The sequence below is a fragment of the Apostichopus japonicus genome, chromosome 16 (assembly GCF_037975245.1).
Source record: "Apostichopus japonicus isolate 1M-3 chromosome 16, ASM3797524v1, whole genome shotgun sequence".
Taxonomy (NCBI): domain Eukaryota; kingdom Metazoa; phylum Echinodermata; class Holothuroidea; order Aspidochirotida; family Stichopodidae; genus Apostichopus; species Apostichopus japonicus.
In genome coordinates this window covers 4145001-4165000 of record NC_092576.1, presented here as the reverse complement: position 1 = coordinate 4165000, position 20000 = coordinate 4145001, and the positions used below count along the sequence as shown (strand labels likewise).

The 20000-nt window shown below is 34.8% G+C and overlaps 2 protein-coding genes across 5 annotated transcripts in view; both read right to left on the bottom strand.

Annotated features, from left to right (window-relative positions):
- LOC139982645 (beta-microseminoprotein-like) overlaps positions 1-2426 on the bottom strand; it is an 11546-nt gene extending 9120 nt beyond the window's left edge. Inside the window, exon 1 of the mRNA XM_071995653.1 lies at positions 2051-2426. The gene's annotated coding sequence lies outside the window, so the exon portion shown is untranslated. The remainder of the gene's footprint in view (positions 1-2050) is intronic.
- Positions 2427-3440: 1014 nt separating this feature from the next.
- LOC139982642 (GDNF family receptor alpha-2-like) overlaps positions 3441-20000 on the bottom strand; it is a 20088-nt gene continuing 3528 nt past the window's right edge. For 2 of the 4 annotated variants that reach the window (XM_071995643.1, XM_071995641.1), the window contains 13 exons: positions 17371-17520; positions 15397-15564; positions 13978-14259; positions 13315-13371; positions 12519-12840; positions 11344-11543; positions 11005-11055; positions 10018-10091; positions 9205-9331; positions 8283-8408; positions 7607-7737; positions 6774-6833; positions 3441-6130 (listed from right to left, as the gene is read on the bottom strand). In XM_071995643.1, the coding sequence (XP_071851744.1) occupies positions 5891-6130; positions 6774-6833; positions 7607-7737; positions 8283-8408; positions 9205-9331; positions 10018-10091; positions 11005-11055; positions 11344-11543; positions 12519-12840; positions 13315-13371; positions 13978-14259; positions 15397-15564; positions 17371-17410 (1878 nt within the window). In that variant the 5' untranslated portion in view covers positions 17411-17520 and the 3' untranslated portion in view covers positions 3441-5890. Of the gene's footprint in view, positions 6131-6773; positions 6834-7606; positions 7738-8282; positions 8409-9204; positions 9332-10017; positions 10092-11004; positions 11056-11343; positions 11544-12518; positions 12841-13314; positions 13372-13977; positions 14260-15396; positions 15565-17370; positions 17521-18393; positions 18548-20000 lie in introns of those variants that run through there. The other 2 variants (XM_071995642.1, XM_071995644.1) reach the window with 2 other exon arrangements.

Here is a 20000-nt window from a genome sequence, read left to right as displayed (position 1 = left end):
TAAGGCATAAAAGTTCAGCAACTTATTGTAATCTTGGAATTGTAGCCATTTTTAAGACAAGAACAATCTTAAAATTGTACTTTCTTCTTCCATATATAAGATAACACAAAATAGTAGATTAAAAAACTCAAAACATACACATTTATATTGCTTTAAATGAATATATTAATGTCATTAACAAGATAGGTCTACATGAATCAGTCTATAAGCTCCACAGACCGTACTTTCGTGTCCCACGCCATACATTATGTTTACAGGCAACCCTTCTAGCGATATTAGGCTAATTACAATCAGGCCAAGTCAAGGATGGTTATTAATATCAAATGAGCTCATTTTGAATGAAATGATTATGAGCAGATGTATAACATATGCATTAGAATTATTTTCAGATAATGTATACGGTATAAAATAGAATATTGTCATTGAATACAAACCATTCTCACAATTCGTCGTGAACGAAGGGATGGGTATCCTAATGAGATATCTGCAAGAATATATTTTACTTCTAAATTGCCTCAGAGGAGTATATAATATTACATCAAATAAAAAAATATGTCAAGGACCTTGTACTAGAACAGAGTTGTCCAACCTTTTGTAGAGGAGGGCCCCATGGAATGATGATGATGAAGGACGGGGCCGCATGAACCCTACGCTTGATTTTTCAAATTTTTTCCCGAAGCCCAAGGCAAGAAAATGTGAGCACTGCGCGCGAAGCGCACTGATTTATTTTCCTTCCTGATAAAACAGATGAATAAAGTCCAGCCGCCCCCCCCCCTCCGCTGAGAGTGTCACACAAACTGACCTGTATGCAGTTTTTTGGACCCAGAAGGTTCGAATGATTACTTATATAGCTTCAAATCATTATCAATAAATCTGCTCACTAAATTTCGCACCGTAGAGCATCTCTGGCGGGCCGTAGGTTGGACAACCCTGTACTAGAACGTCTGACATAACATGTCCTACTTTACTTTGCGGATAATAGGGTTTTCAAACACAGGTTCGCGACACCTAAATTAAGGTGATTATCCGTCATATCCCCAATAAAGTATAGTGGAACTTTTGGGAATACTGCAACCGGAAATGTGATGTAGGGTTTTACTTCTTAGAGTGAATAAATACAACCATAAGGATAATAATTATCTTCTTAATCTTCATTTTCTTGCAAACGAGCTCAAACTTATTGCAGTAAAGATTAACATACCATAGGCTATATGAACATATCATAAACGCAATGAGTACTGCAGAGCAAACGTAACTTACTCTGATTGCATATGATCGCCATATTTTATACTACTGTTATATCAATTACCACGCATCACTGAGATGTTGAACTATAAAAAGTGCACAGAAACCATATCAGTTTATTAACCCTGTTATTATTAGTATTATAATTGTTAATCTTTTTATTATTAGTAGTTTGATTATTTTTCAAACAGGTTATTACCTTATAAAATCTCCATATATATAAGAATATGATTGCAAATAAATATCTATAGTAAACGGGAAGAAAAAGAACCCTCTTTAATATCACTTAACAGTGACCTATTTTGAAAAACATGCACAGGTCTTAATTATCCCGCTGTTGATATCGGTCTCCCCGTTTGATTGTTTGTATTTCAATTATATGAACGTATTTCATTTTGCTGCTAGTTTAATGCTACTACGCTATTCATGTTTAATCTAAACAATAATTCCTGTACTTAAAAAGTCAGTTACTGGAAGCATGTCCATCACTGTTCCTCAGCTCCTCAATGTGACAGGCAACGTTATATAATTATCAACAAATACTTAGAAATTAGAGCCTCAATTATTATTTTGTTTTTGAAAATAATATGTATTGTTTACATAACAATACTTTATGTGTTGCTTCAATAACAATACTTTGCAGTTCTTGCCAATTTCCATTTCATAAGTCCCATTTTCTTCTGCTTTATACATTCTGCTCGTAATAAAATCAGACGTTGGGTTGTCACATACTACATTAACAATAGTTATATTACACATTACTGGAATTCCAACGGATAATGAAAATATGAAACGAAAATCTTACCTCGTGTCTTGTTTGAAGTAGAGTGTATAATAACCTTATGTTTCCAAGTTAATGTGTTCCTTACAGAACAAGTAACAGCCTTCTTGTTTAAATCTTCAACGCCGAGTAAGTTAAATCTAGTAATTCACCAACATACATATTACCGTAGCTACCGAATCGTTTGTCACTCTGTTCAATGGCACTCAAAATCAATGACGTAGCATCACGTCACATGACATCACGTGACGTAAAAATAAAATTCAACAGCGATAATCTGGCCTTGGATACTCGCAGAAACGTTATCCTCCTTCGCAATAACAAACAACTGTGAAAACATCAAGTTGGTTTAAAATTCAGTTTTTGAAGGTAAGGGCTGCACAGACCACAAAAATGGGAACAGGAAAGAGAAAGGGGAAAAAACTCGTAGTGTTTTCACTTTCAAGTAAGAAACCGTTTATCTGTTATATCAGTTTACACAGTCACGTGTTTTCCAGGTGGCTAATTTTCCATTTCGATGAATTTCACGCATCGCTAGGAAATGTATTGAATGAATGAATGATATTAGTTCATATTCATGGATTTCACAATGATATTTCACAATGATATTTCACACTGAAGATTCGGTAACCATCTGATTAGGGGGTTTACTTTTACTTATTGTTATTTATTTTCTTTCATCAAGAGTTCCCTTCAAACCATTTTCCAAGATACCTTTCCACTCTTTTCATGTACTGCATGTGCTCAAGCTGCAAAATTAAGTGTATTTCGCTGTTTCGTTGATACCTAGCAGTGTTGGTGGTATATGCGCGCCCATCACTATGAATAGATCAGTCTATATACATACTTGCAGTTACTTAAAGCAGAGTCTCATTGATAGCTATATATCGTCTGAGACACTTGTATTCTGATTTTAACTAGAAACAACAATTATCAAACGTTATCCAACAATTATCAAACGTTATCTATCGTATATCTCGTCGGCACAAAAGCTGTCCTATCGGACTTGTGAAGTAAAGGAAAATAATTTACTGTGTGAGAAATATTGGATTTACTTTAATACTATGTATCATTGTAATTTCAAGAAAGTGCAAATTCAAAAGTCAACTGGTTAGGCTACTTTTATGAAGACAAAAAAAACGTAAGAAACTGTTTAATAACAATAATTAATCAATCTAATTTATAAGAACATGATAACTTCACATATAGAATGTGTCTGTATGTAACTATTATATATATATATATATATATATATATATATATATATATATATATATATATATATATATATATATATGTATGTATATATACGTATATATATATATATATATATATACATATATATATATATATATATATATATATATATATATATATATATATATATATATATATATGTATATATACACTTGAGATATGATAATAGGATGATTGTATTTGTTGTATGTTTTCTACACGTGATATGAACATGTATACGTGGGCAAAACTAATCTACTGGATAATGGAAATAAGTGGCTGCGTGGGTAATTTTAAGAAGGATAATATATATCCCGCCGCATCCTTTATTTTGTTAAAAATAAATTCGTATTTTAAATGTAAAATTAATTCCGTCGTTTTTACCTGAGTAATGAAAACGCCCTGACAGTCAAAAGACCTATTCATCGCTCTACTTTTTCAAATGATATAATACCGACGAACCAAAGAACCGAGCTAAGAAAATTAAATATTCAAGGAATCAGTAACGGCCAGCTTTGACACGGTCTAGAAAAGAGAGAATGAGATATGATTGGATTAACTGTAGCGTAGTTCCTAACCACCGGACATTAAGCCGTAAAGGGTATCCCACACACTGTTTATATTTAGCTACATATTATTTTACCTTATCTCTTAATACGATATTTCATGCATATCTTTTTGCCCAATAATGCGGATATTGCGTTAAACTCGATGGGCTGTTACGGTGTCGCTTCCCTCTGTTCTCACCGCAACTCTTCGTTTGGTATGGTAATTAAAATAAGGCGATTACGTACATCACGTTGATTTAACAGAGTGTACGGATATAAGGACTTAGATTGAGACAACAAGTATCCGTATAAGTGGTACGGGGTGAGTTTTAATATGACTAATCCTCACAGTGAACCGAAAATTTAACTGATTCTTCTATCTTGTATAAGGTTATAGTTCTTCTAAAGTGCAAGACAAGTAAGTTATATATTTGTCGCGTCAAAGTTTAATTGTAAGCAAACTTTACATTTAACATCTTGCTGATCCAAAAGACTAATATTATTTCAAAACATGCATGCCTATATGGGTGTTCATTGCGTATCCTAACATAGAATGTACGCATCATTAGTTACCATCTCGTGACGAAGAGAAGAATTCGTTCTCAAGTTAGATAAACGTGTTTACCATGATTTAAATCAGGGTTGTCCAACCTACGGCCCGCGGGCCACAGTCCGGCCCGCCGCAGGGTTGCTTCCGGCCCGCCAGAGATGCTCTACGGTGTGAAATTTAGTGAGCAGATTTCTTGATAACAATTTGAAGCTATATAATCAATCATTCGAACCTTCTGGGTCCAAAAAACTGCATACAGGTCAGTTTGTGTAACACTCTCTCAGCGGAGGAGAGTGGGGGGGGGGGCCGGCTGGACTTTATTCATCTGTTTTATCAGGAAGGAAAATAAATCAGTGCGCTCCGCGCGCAGTGCTCACATTTTGTTGCCTTGGGCTTCGCGCAAAAATCGAAAAATCGAGCGTAGGGTTCATGCGGCCCCCTCCTTCATCATAATCATTCCATGTGGCCCTCATCTGCAAAAGGTTGGATAACCCTGATTTAAATAGTCAATAAAAGTCAGTATAATCACGTTCGACATATGTAAACGGAAATTATTACTTGATACTCGGATTGTTTTGTGACTACAAACTTGTCATATATAACACATAATACTAGTGACAGTTTCAAATGTATCAATTGATGTTATGGTTATGCATTTATACAGGACCTGGTCATAAATAATATGTACGTGACGTTGACAGATGACGAAATTATTCTAATTATTAACATTTTATGAAAGAGTCAAGTATGTTTGAATGTTATAACCTCGACGGTAATAAGGAAAATAAAAATACCAACAATGTCGCTAAATATTGAATAAGTTTTACAAACATTATTGGATATATGACGTCTAACCGTAAATGATATTCGCTGCATGAGTTTCCAGAATTAAGTGATTCGGGTGAACAAATTCACCAAAATATTGCTTAATGTTGACAAAACGTGAAATCGTCAAAAACGGAATATTTTTATTTAATGGAATTGAATGCGATTTTCATACAGTTAGTTATTAGTCATCCCAAGGCTAACATAAAAATCAAAATGTTAATTTGATACTTCCTCTACTCAAGAATAATATCTTTATTTTATATATTTTGTGGAATTTACAATCTCTTGTCACCATAATGAATGCTTAAAAGAGAGACAATTAAGTTTTAAAAAAATATGTATGTTGATTAAATCCATTGAAATCACACCATGGTAAATTAAAACAAAGTAAAATAGTACAGTTAACTTTTCAAACAGAGCGTTTTGAATAAACGGTTAATAAATATCGAATCACCGGAAGCTAATTTATTGTTAGCACTATGATTTATCTGTTATAATCAGAGGTAGATAATTAGTTAGCCAGAGTAATATCATCCAAAAGAGCAATACTTTAATAGCAAACATCTTGTTTCCATTCAATTACTGTCACAGTAATCGCAAATAAAAAAGAAAATAAATACATAAATAGGAATGAAGAATAAAATATGCAAGAATCGTCTTCTTCGACGAAATTCCAGGCTGCCACTTCTTGTTTTAGTGACGTCATCCACATTGAGATCTAGTTAGTTGTATTATGAGAAGTAAAACTACTAATAAAATGGAAAATATTTCTGCTGACTTGAAAGATGACCTCGACCCGACCGCCCAAGACTCTGAATATTCAGTAGGTTCCTTCATAACCACGGCCAACTTTAACACTGATAGCAACAAATCGGATTGGACGAGCGAATTTCTGGTATTGATCATATCAGCAAGCTTTACGAGGTACACAGTACAGTTATCCTAAAAAAAAAAAATAATAATAATAAGAACACAAACATAAAACAGCATGGTTAGTAATGCGGTATATGGCTCACCTCTGTCGGAGCATTGGGAGAAACTTGTATTGGTTAAAGAAAGGTTTCTGTGATATTACTTTTATATTACTAAAGTCCGAAAATATCAATTGAAACTTGAAACATTGTAAGATCGCTTTACATCAATTCCATCGTGTTATTCAAACTTCGTACTGATTTTAAGCGATATATATATATATATATATATATATATATATATATATATATATATATATATATATATATATATATATGTATATATATATATATATATATATATATATATATATATGTATATATATGTATATATATATATATATATATATATATATATATATATATCGGAAAGTGGAATAAACGCTGTGAGACGAGTATATAGTTTACTTCATTTGATAATGTAAACCAAATAAAAAGCTAAGAAGTGAAAATGAAGAAATTATAACATTCCCAGACAAGAGCCATACAAGTTAGTTTATCACAGATTAGAATTGTATATATAACAGCCATGTTTATCAATAGGTTTATTAGTTTGACATTATGCAATCAGTCTCTGTTGGTGTATTTGTACAACCAGTTGTATTATATCTTACCGTAAAGGAAAACTCCAGAACATGTCTGTATTCTTTGTAGTCCGTGCAGTAACAGTTTGGCTGCAAATATAACATAACAGGAAGATATTACGCTAAAGACTCATTGAACTGTAAAAAGAAAAAAAAAACTACTTTCAGCTTCCAAGTTGATTTAAAAGTTGTAATCTTCTTTCCTTTCCTAAATTTAATAAAATATTTCTGTAAATGCAACATGATTTTCCTCTAAACAGTATAAGCTTTAATAACGTAATAATTTAGTCTTGCGTCATCAATCTCTTTGTTTCAAAGACAAACGATGAGAAGTGATCTTCGTAAGATTAATTAGAACAATCGAATTGAAATTATAAACTTCAAATTTAGACAAATTTCTTCCGTTGCCCGTTTGTTCGTCTTCCAAGATCTTTCTGTATTTCCAAACAATTTTATCAAAATTAAATTAAAGTAGTACTTTTACTATTGGTTTAAACAAGTTCATATTATATCATAAGCCTGTTATATCAAACATTCTTTGAAAGACATGTCTAGCGTTCTTTTACAATTTATAATTGAAGTTGTATTAATAGACCATTTCGTTAAGTAAACGACTAATAAATATTATGCCGTTGTTTTTCCTTAGCAATCTTCTGGAATAATAACAAAATTATCTCAATAATATGTTTTCTTCAAGTAAACATCTAGATTAAGTTGTGTAAACGAAACTTTAGTTAATCGGACTTAATCGTTTTGGGGTTACAAAGCGTACATAATACGGTGTAACGTAAAGCTAATTGGTTGAACGTCCTAAAATATTGCTAAGTTACCATTCTGTACAGACTAACTTTACATCTCCTTACCGCCTTTAAAATATCTTTCAGTACATCCTCTAACCTTCCCAAAATTGCTGATGTTGTAATCATACGTCTGGACTCGTTATTCACCAATGCGACTTCTTTCTCACTGTAAGCGACCTGAAGGAATGGAAGGTCTGTCAGGGAATCAACGGGAGGAAAGACAATCTAGATGAGTTACTTGAAGTTTAGCCAGAATGTACAAAAAATATGTGTGTATGTATGTGGGTATACGTATATGTATTTATACATATATATATATATATATATATATATATATATATATATATTTCATGGGTATGAGACGGTAACGTAAGGGATTTAAACGTGTAAACAAAAATATGATATGTAATGTTAGTATATTATTGGCAATGTAACATCAGTCTACGCTCCTTTATAATTATATAGCATTCACGGTACATACGATGTACTAGCCGAATGAACGTACAGACACTCACTGCCAGTTAGAAGATGTTACAGATGGCCAGTATACGCTGTGCTGAGTATATAAGCTGTTATTGCCTTACATGCGTTAAATTGACAGAGTTTGAATCCATGCAGAGAAACATAATGAGTAGTAATTGAAACATGTCACTTCATCATCATGACTAAGGAACTATGAACAGTGAGTCGAGTATTAATACCAATAGCTATTTCAGTGGAGTATTAGCGTATTTCTTACCAAGCGCTGGAGTGTTAAAAACACTTTCAGTTCGTTCGTTAATACAGAAGCGTTCGCCGTTGACGCATGTACATAGTGATTTTTCATATCCGTATTGAGATGTTGGTGTATGAGTAACACTCGTAACTGAAAATGGAATAGTAATTCATACACTTAATTATAACAAAATATATGTGCAACATCCAGTAAATAAAAAAAACATAGGTCCTGTAAAACTTAGTAAAGAGAGAAATACTACTTAAGGTCTATGCATGACATGATCTGACTATATAAATGCAATGGTGATCGGTAGATGGCGCAACGTTTTCCCCGAATATCCAAAATAATTTTCAAACGTTTCGTAAAAATCTTATCATTTGCCAGTTCCGCATACATTACTAGTAACCCAGGACTTAACATATAGTAGCCTAGATCCTTCAGACGTTTCGAATCTTGCTAGTGATAAATTAAATTGAATATGATACATTTGGTAAGAATGGTATATGTATTTTTTTTAAATTTACATATAGGCTTAAATTACTTATTAATTGAATTCAGCATTGCACAATATTTTCGACAAAAGGGTAAAAGAAAACCATGGTCACCAGTGCTCAAAGGTGTTATATCCACCAGTGCTCAAAGGTGTTATATCTCTAACAGCAAATTAACCAGATGTGCCTCATACCGACGCAACTAACTCCCGGTGGAATACAAATGGTGGCAAACGGCCACGCCATCTTAGAGATGAGAAGAAGCAAAGATTTACAATAAGTTAAGACAAGCTGACTCTAATAAGAATAAAAACGGATAAACCGAGTCATTATTGGAAAGAAAAGCTATACTCATATGAATGGGAATGTTGTTAAATTATCATTCTAAAGTAGAGAACAAGAGCATTGCTTAATTACGAAGGACCGTCTGGATTTATCAATAAAGGTAGTACCTAGTTGTGATTCGTTCCTCTGGTCACATGAAGAGATGTGATTCGCTGGAAATGAGAAGCAATCGACAAAGCGACCGGCTTCTGAACAAAGACATGCTTTCTGACGAGTACTATTCTGAGAAGAAAACTGTTGGCCAAAAAAAAAATGCATTTTTTGATAACTTGATAGAAGTAACTATCCTGTACAACTTGTTAGAGAGAGAGTTTTTAGATATCTACTTCATCGACCAAAATTGTAAGAAAAAATCTAAGTTAGTAAATGCTTTGTTTAAGATAGTACTTTCAAACTTTATGAAACACATTAGTTAAAAATGAATTTCATCAGGTTTGGAGTATAATTTAAAACTGCATATGCTCTGGGAAAGACGGGAGCTATATATGTGCTGGACTTTGTTCGTAAACATTTCAGGTAGAAAACACTTGAAATTGCACACGGTTTGAATCAGTACTAATAACTGTTTTAATGAAATAGAGCCAACATAGCCTTGACGTGACTGCTGCGCAGTACGTCATTAACACCATATGCCAAGTGATGTGAATCAATTATTAGATGCATGTAGTGTGTATTGTCACGTTCTTTTCCTTCCATGCTTCATAAATTTTGCGTTTCTATAGTTCACCCTGCCGTCTGACGTCAGAATTGTTTCCGAAACATTCATAACGGAATGAATACCTCCTCATAAAAGCCGATAATAAACTGTTTTGTCCACGCGTGAATGAGCAAATTCTTGGATATTTCTTGTTATCATTGTACGGCTGTCAAATGATATAACCGAGAGTTTGTGACGTAATGAGTGTGATATTGTGACGTACCTTTGCGTAAACACCTGTTGGCATCATGATGCCATGGTTTCGTTCATCTGATGATGATGTTGGGATGAAGCAACCTGCATGAATATTCAGTGATACAGTTACTTGTTGCATCCTGATTTAGACGATATGCCAGAACTCATTGAAATCAATATATCTTATTTGTAAGTGCATATACACTTATGTAAAGACGAAAGTATCAACAAGGACTTTTAGCGAATGGTACCAAGGTGCGGAGCGACATTGAGATTAGCTAATTTATGTACAAAACGAAAGGGCTCTCTATCAGAGAGCGTGATCACGATGAAGATTTTAATCCAGAAAGAGGGTGTGGTAAAACTATACATTAAACGGTATAACATTGTTTAAATGCTTTGTCTTTGACAGACACAAAACGTAGTATCAATAGAACGAATTAGCGTCCTGTTCAGCACCATACGAAGCCAAAAGGGAATAGATAAACAAAGACACATGAACATACACCAGCGAGATAAAACAAACTAAACCAGTTATTAACATTGCATATTTACAGAACCTGACAGAATTGTGTTTCTTTAATCAATTTCTCAAATTTGCAATTGACAGCTGCAACAACGGTATTCGAATTCATAAACATGTCATGACACTGGTACTCAGTATACGTTATTTTACTACTACCATCACTGCCTGCGCTCTGCCATATTTGCTTTTAGTTTTGAGGTTTGTGAGAAAATAAAGAACATATTATTTATTTATTTTCATAGGATATTATTTGAAATTATTCCCGGCAATGACAATATTACATGAGTCGTATGCGTTGATTTGAAGTTTAAATCATTATATTAAATTTAATGAGTTTGCCGTTGCTCATATAACATGCAAATAATAACAATATATAACAAACCCATCCGCAGTGAAAGATTGTAGTGAAAATGAAAGTCGCTAACAAATATAAGACCGGTTTAATGGTCACCGTGAGACAGTTTGCTTAAATTAAGACAAGAACTGTACCTGACTTTGTCTGTTCCGTTAGATCTGTAAAATAGGACTTTGACGCCTTTTCTGCGGAAACAAGGGGGTAAATATGCAGATAAATTGTTGAACTGATTTGTTTTCATATATATATTAGTACGTTCGCAAGCTCTTTTGTAAATTTTGATATAGAGTTTACTTCAACATAGTACCAACAATGAAATTCAAAAAGCAGTTATTTCCACGGTATGTTTGAACGTAATACTTCTCACGTGAAAACGGTCCTGATAACAAAAGAGGGCGACATATCTAATTACGTTCATGGTTGATGATGCAAAGAGGCGGTTGTGTTATATATGCTTTATTATTGCGACGTACCGACACACGGGTTTTGAGTAATTAGTCGGAGATACTGCGAGCAGATGTCTTGCTTCACCGGTTCCGCTTCTTCACAAATGCATGTTGTTGAGAGAAGTGTTCCGAAGGTACCGACAAACGCATTTCTGCACAACGCATAGTCTCCTACACAGTCATTTTGGTCGAAGTGACAATATTCCAACATGCGTTGATAATTAGCTCTTTCCAAACAAACGACAAAAAGTACGGTTAGAGATGATATTATTGTTGAATTCAGTTTGTTGATAATAGCAATCAAATTCTATTATTCATGTAATTAACAGTGAAAAGCATCATAAATATTATCAATTGTGTTCATAATATGACAAACGAAAATTTCAATGATAGCCTCGTAAATAAAATGTGCAACGGTTTGGAAGCTATTCACGTTCAGTAGATGCGACCTGGTTTCAGAAATCCGTTAATTCGTCAATATGTCTAGTTAATGTCACCGTGATGGTTGTTACATTGAATACTACAAACTATGTAGTGTAAATTGACCCTCATTTTTTTTCTGTTAATAAGAACTTGATTTCCCAATACAAATGCTGATTCCTGCAATGTAAGGCAACAGTTCAACGGGCGGATTTGGAGCAGGAAATCAGGAAGCAGGGAAGAGGGAAACCAGGAAACTACGCCACCCCATATTGGTATTATAGATGCAATATTTTCTCATTCCTTTTTTCACTCTCTTTTTTTATAAACAGACCTGAACTAATTAAACAGTAAATGCACACAATTGTAATGTTCACCAAAACATGGTACACAGTGATGCGCAAAATGCGCGCACAATCAGTTATCTTTGTCATCCATATAAGTTCCTAGCCACCGCTAAATCCGTAGTAATCTCCTTATCCTACGACCCAACCCGCCTCCCATTACTTTAAAATATTCTTGATCCGCCAAAACAAAATCCTTGATCCGCGATTGCAATGTATATTGTGATAATCATCGCTATTTTTTGTATCTTGCATGACGGCTTTGGTTCTGGGGAACCAGGACTTTATTCCACCGTGTTCAATGCCATTATTAGATTCATATTTGGTCATAATGATACAAATATCTTAAACTGTTAGTCAGGTCATTCACATTGTAAATTCATGTCGATTTTTCCTTTCATAAAGAAGTCATTTCTCCAATTAGTGATTATCACTTACCGGCAGCAGGGATTAGCTTCGCATCTTGTCTTTATCGTCAAACAGCTTACTGTTGGATTGTCGCCCTCTACACACTGTGGGCTCAAGGCACTCTTGAGGCCGTGACACAATGAGTCATCCTCTTTACAATAACAGAAAACCAGCGCGTGTGTGAGTGACGGTGGTACTGTCGTGAACACATCACGCATCGCGCGCATGCACTGGTCGTGATTACACCTTCCCGTCGTCATGTCAATTAAGCATGCGCTGAGGTAGGAAGAGAAGTAGCTATAACAGGTAGAGTTGTTATAACATTGATCGACGGCTGTTTGGCACGTGCTGCCTAACAAAGGAGAATCATAAAAAAAAGAGATAAATATCAAAAGCAAGACATGTTTCGGATTAAGTGCAAACAATAGATCAATATGTCTTGGCTACAGAATGACTGTTTACAATCATTTATTAAACCGTCAATTTTTGTGGCTACCCAAGAACTTTAAAAGAACAATATCAAAAGACAATTAAAAGAAAACAAAACCATCAAGATGATCTTTACTTAAGTATTAATCTCAAATCAAACCCACGTTTTCCTACCTTAAACTTAAACTTCGTAAATAATTATAGTGCTATGTTAATTTCGTTCAGAACATATTTTACTTCATGTTTTAGCGGATCATAACTGGTTCAGCGTTTAGTTCTTCTCTGAGTAACCCACATCACCGTTGATCACTGGAACTAATAGATTACTTATCAATCCTCTTATGAAAAAAAAAATAGATTTAAAAATGTGTAAGGATCATTTCAGTATCGTACATACCACCGTCATGTTCTCCTCCAATCAGAGTCTCTTCATGTAAAATAGTTTCGCAGGACGCTGAAAAGAATGGGTAAGCATGTATTTAACTGGTATATTTCGATCTTATTTTGTAATCCATCTGCCACCCTCTCCCTCGTCTACTCCACCATTCAAAAAAAAGAAAAAAAAGACGTAAATCATATTTCTTATATTGTCTAAAATTGACTGTTTATTATTGAGACATTTTCTTCTGATTTGAGAACTAATTCAGACCTGGTCAAGGACTTTCAAAGCAGCAACATTATTTCGCTACAGACATATACAGTGGCTATTATTTGCAATGTTAAATTTGGTTGAAAAACCCCTATCTTAATAATGTTACTATTTTAAATTGCAATTTGATCACAAGAGAAGATTAGAACATTCCTAGGCAGCTCCGCGCACATATTTTGCCGTCAGTAAAGTGACGTATTTAGTGAGTTTTATGCTACAACAAATAAACGTTGATTTGGAAATTGCAAATACCGGAACCGGCCTTCATTTTATATTCTATCAGTATACATTGCCAAAGTTGATTTATATTATAGTCATAACGATTTACAACACGCATGGGCAGGCAAAGACCAATCACGTGATACATATCCCGAAAGGAAGACGCTATAGTTGATTTGTTCATATACTCACATACACAAGGGTCTTTATGGAATGTTTCCCAAATCTGCTCACACGTGATATCTGTATCATTTTCAACTGGACATATGCAATCTTTTAGAATTGTTTTATCGACTTCACTTTTCAATACACCGCAGTTACCGCGTAACGTTGAGCATACGCTATCAGAGAGCCCGACACAATTTTCGGTATAAGTTCTTAAAGTGGTGGCGCACTTTGAATCCCTTAAACAGGTTTGTTCAGCATCTACGCAGGTATGGGACTGAACTTGTGGAACTGTTATGGAATTTGTAGCTGGAAAAATGAAACATATTAGATACGATGTGAAGCAACTTGTATGTAGAGTCTGCACACGTTTTATTAATTGTACAATTATTCATTTTAGCCTATACCTTAACAATTTGTGAACTAATCCCTAGCCGTATCAAAATTATAATATATGATTACATGCCATAGGATACAAATTTTGTGAAGATCATATTTAAAGGGTAACTATGTTTCGTTTGTTTGTAACTTATGCCCATGTAAACTTGTCTCTAGACTTTATTTGAAACTTCAAAAGTCTAAAACAATATATACGTCTGACATAAACTTGAAGTGGGCTGTCTATTCAATCACTCGCTTCCCGATTCACTTATGAGATAAAACACCTAATCACACCAATGCGAAAGAGAGTGAAGAGCAAAACACATTTGACATTTAAAGCAGGAATTATCGAGTGCATTGTGGGTGTTTCTCGGTAAAATTAGCATCATCCTACATGTTATTTGCGAATTGTTTACATACAATGCACGGTCCATTAACTATAATTCGTTGAAACAAACTCTCAAGTGGAATGCTAACAAAACCTCCATCAATGGCTTCATCTCTGCACGGACATGGAGAAATTAAGTTCTCAAGGTTTCTACGAGTTTAAGAACAAAACACTCTCGTTCAAGTGGCTGAGTTTGCTTCGGATGAAGTCTGGTAAGATTCTGCCTAATATATTGTTTGTCTTCTAAAATGCCGTATCATATTCGGTTTAAACATATGAGTTGATTTTCAACGTTCACGTAACCGGGTCAGATTTCAAAGAAAAGTAAACCATTCCAAATGTTGGGACTAAGTGATCAAGGGGATGCTCGCTATCAACAGCATAATATGTACAAAGTCCGATGCAAGCTTCCATGGGTTTATAAATGAACTCCTACTTATTACGTAATTAATTTTCCAAGATACCTTTAGCACGAATTTCAAGGAAGACGGTATGATTTGTTTTTGTCATGGAGCCAAAACTCTAAATTTTGTTACAGCGAAAAGCGTGACAAAGACCAGCGACCGTATAGCCTAGAAATGTGTCTGAATAAGGTTGGGAGTTCCTTTAACTCTCTCCCCCACCCCCATACTTGTGGCTAGCATAATGATTACACTCTGTGACCTTTGACACATCACCTCTGGTGCGACACGGGTTACGTAACACAGTCTCTTGAATATCCAGACAATTAGGAAACATTGGAAGGAAGATATCACAGTGACAATTAGCGAATCTGTATTCGTCCTTCATTAATGTGTTGTATCCGGCATTGCAAAACTGGGATGTTGTAGAGCTAATAAAGCACTCTGTGAGAAAATGCAAATATATAATTATGGAAAATATTATAATAATTTGTAACATAAGCTCACAATCCTGCATGTTATTTGGTGGAGGGTTTTTTTTTTTATTGGTGTCAAATTTATTAACCATTTAATCCCCGCTTATACATTTTTAAAAACATAAATTTATGTTGTAATGTTACATTCAGGTTTCATTATTAATGTAAGGAGAAACAGAAAAAAATATCGTTATTATGAAACACATAGGCTACCGTACAACACATACACGAGATAATAGAGGTAACCAAAACACAATGTAAGACCTAATTAACATACACGAAATAATAGAGTTCAATGAAAAATGTTACACTATACCAGGGTTGTCCAACCTTTTGCAGAGGAGGGCCACATGGAATGATTATGATGAAGGAGGGGGCCGCATGAACCCTACGCTCGATTTTTCGATTTTTTCCCTTCTTGGCTATGGCTTTGCTTATGATGAAACTGAGTTTTGTTGCATTTTCAGAGTTTTCATTACCAATTACGAAACGATACTTTGTTTCAGTTTATTGACTCGGTCAATCCTTAACTGTCCTTTGATACCATCATACTTGCTGGAATGTTTTGTATTGTTATGCCGTTTGATATTGTATTCCTTGAATACTGCTATCGTCAATAAAATATGAGGCATGTGATATATATGGCTTCAAATTGTTATCAATAATTCTGCTCACTAAAATTTCGCACCGTAGAGCATCTCTGGCGGGCCGGACGCAACCCTGCGGCGGGCCGGACTGTAGCCCGCGGGCCGTAGGTTGGACAACCCTGCACTATACAAACAATAAATAGAAGAGTTATACAAAACACAATGTAACATCTAACATACACGAAATGCTAGAGTTAAACAAAGCACAATGCAAGAATATGCATACACGTAATACTAAAGTTAAACAAAACAAAATACAAGACCAGGCTAATTAACATACATGAAATAACAGAGATAAATAAAACACAATGCTAGACTATACATACAAAAAATACTAGAAAGACTTTTGTTTATTTATTGTTTTAAATCAAAGGACACACGTGTATGAAGGACCTGATTTGCCACCTGGGCATATGGTTATCTTTGTGTGTGGGGGGTGGGAGGGGGAAGGGGTGGGTGTTGTACATTGTACTACCTATGTTACCAGGGGACCATATCAGAAAAGTATCTACTTATTTCTGGTTCCTCTATTACCATCTCACATATATGATTATTTCGATACTCTATATTTACTGTTTACTGTTTTGATACCATTGTTCAAGAGGTAAAAATAGAATGTAGCAAATAAACTTGAAGTGAATATGGTCCAGGCCGTAATCCGTAAGGAAGAGTTGGGGTGTGGGGGAGGAGGGGGGGGGCGATTAACCCATCCGAAGAGGTTAATGAACTTTCTTAAATGAACATTTGTGATGCGTTTCACATCACTTCCATTTGTAGCATATGTAGTACCAGGATAATAAAGATAAAAACGTTGCACCGGTTAACTTGCAGCCAGTTCGTTGTATCGAATTGTATGCTTGGACCAAGAACAAAATGTAACAAACGTGGCTCTGGATGTAAGTATACGGTCAGGAAAAGAAGACAAAGAAGACATCGCTATGTAGTTACATTAAAAGCCAACTCTAAAGATATAGCGGTAAGGTAATATTTCCAACAGTCAGGAATTCCATGAAATATGATTATTTTGACGTAAAATAAATTCATGTATATAGATGTCACATGTGCGCCACATGATACACCTCATTCTACTAAAGAATAACCCATGTGATTGCCGCAGTAATACTCACCTTGTCCCCTGCATGACCCGTTGAAGAACATCCAAGTCATATTGCATCTTTGTTCTGTTATGCAATCTGTCTGTGCGTCTAGGCAGCTCGCTGGTTGTCGCGTTTCATCTCCTATCCCCAATACTGTCACTAATGATGCTAAATAGAATACTGTTGGACGACGTGAAAGTATAATGTCTAATGATATGAAAATGAAATATGATTCTGAAATTGTTAAATGGACATTGCTTATGCCCTGTTCGTATTTGGGATCTGACGGCCGCAAGGGAGATTAACATCCGTGTGTGGACGATTGTGTACCCCGCAATCTAATTTCTGGTAGGATAGCGCTAGGCAGATCGCGATCCTTGTGTAAACGTTCAGAGTATCCCTCGACCTTTGACCTCGAATTCCGTTATGCATAAAGACAGACTAGAGTGAGTCAATAACGCGGTCGCATATTAGCATTATAACTATACATATATAGCTAGAACTGCATATGCAGTATTTTAGTGCGCGTGAATTGGTAATTAGTAAGTCCTGCCCATTGGCAGCTGGCTCTTCAAGAGATTTCATCGCTTTCCAATGGATTTAATGAACATTGAAAGTTGTATTACCACAACGTAGATTCTTACGAGAGCAACATATTTTCCCCCATAGGTTTAAACACTGTGTCGGTCAGTACTGAGCAATATCACCATGGCAGTAGAATCTTTAAACCTTGTTTAAAAATTATGTACAGCAAACCTCTCTCCGTGACACAATTGTCTACTTATCTTCAAACCTGCCAGTTTGATTCTTGTTCGATCCCTCTTTATTTCTATTTTTTAATCAGTAGCCAAATTCCTGGAATCATGCATGCTTATGACAGCATCGTGTTAAGCAATATGACCTATTAAATTATTAAATAGTTAACCTCTCCGTTTTGTCGAAGTTAGATGATAACCTAACATTATGATACAGAATAGATAACATATGTATAAAAGTAAAAAAGTCTGATATCTCGTATATACAACTATTACTTAACGGAAAATGAATCCATACGTTGGTGGAAATCTTCTAGACTGGAACCAGGGAGCTGCTGGAACCCATGGTGATAGAACCCGACTCATGTTTGCTATTTAGTGCGCTGCACGTCCGAGTGGCAATCGCTAGATTGCTCTGTTACATAATAAACGTTGCGTTGGTCGAGGGAAGCTTCCATGGAAACATTCCTCTCCTACAAAAGCTTGGAAGTAACTTAAAGTAGTTCTTTGCTTTGACTAGCAGTTATTCCAAACTTATTGAGTTGGCCTTGCTGCTACATAGAAGACCATAACAGATTGAATTGATCAAGTTAAGACACTTGCGATTTTTTTTTTTCAAAAATGAACATTAATGAAGAAATGATTCTTGTTTTTATTTCATTCTCAATATTTTGTACCACATATGCGCTGCAATGTTATCAGTAGTATGCGCGCGTAACCTACAAATTGGAAAGTAAAACAAAATGTATCTTACGAGATGAAATGAAAAAAAATGAAAAAATTATATGAGCTGACTAGTCAATTATAATAAACTTGTTGCTTTACGCGATGTTATAATCACGAAAATTGTTATAAAATACAGCTTCAAAGCAGCTTGCAAGAAATTATTGGGACTATCGTCATGTCTTCAGATGAACAAGTTTTACATATTTGATAATAACTTATTCATTTTACACATTATTAATTGAAACTTGCTACAGCTAAAAAAGAAAAAAAATGAAAAGTGAAGACAGTTTACAAGACGAATCAATTATCATTCAGTTCAATTAAAATAAACAATTCAGTGATTTCTTCATATAGTCAATCTATAAATTTTCGAACTAAATTATACTTCTCACCATACCCCCCCGTTACCCCACCCCCTTTCCACTCCCGTTAGTCTTCCTTTGTTTCTACCAAATGAAATGAGTTTGCTTTACATTACTTTAAGCTTCCATAACCACCACATACTTTTCTTTTCCTTCATCACAGTTTGATATAACGGATCAATGATAAAGTGAGAATGTGATATCATTTATCTCAGTTCATAGTTCATTTGATATCTTTGGTGAATAGTCATTTTGCATCAGTTTAAATGAGACATAACATCACAGAAACATGAGCAGAACCAGAAAAACGGGGTCAATAGTAACAAATATTATAATCTGTTTTACAAAAGGTTTATAGTGACTGTATTTTTAAGGGAATCCTGAACGAACAAAAGTAATGCTGGTCATTTTTTAACGATAAAGGCTATCGCGTGTAGCTTTTACGGGTTTGTGGTGTTTGGGTGGGGGGAGGTGGGGGTTGAGAATGATCCAGCTTTACAAATAAAACAGGCTGGACATTATATTCTAGCACACCCACCGCTAGGTTAGATCCTCAAAGCAAGGCAAAAATATAAAGCAAAACAAAATGTTGACGGCCCAAATTAACTTGCTAACAATATGTTACATTTATGTTGTTGTTGTTTCTTCCTCAAAGAGCCTATAATTAGCACGTAATAACATCATTTCGATGGATACTCTGTTATTTGTAAAAAATCAAGGAAGATCGCCGAGCTATTAGTATTTACAAAATAATGGCTTAATATTAAAAATTGTTGGCTTGAAATTTATGACAATGTAATGTTATCTTCATACCATC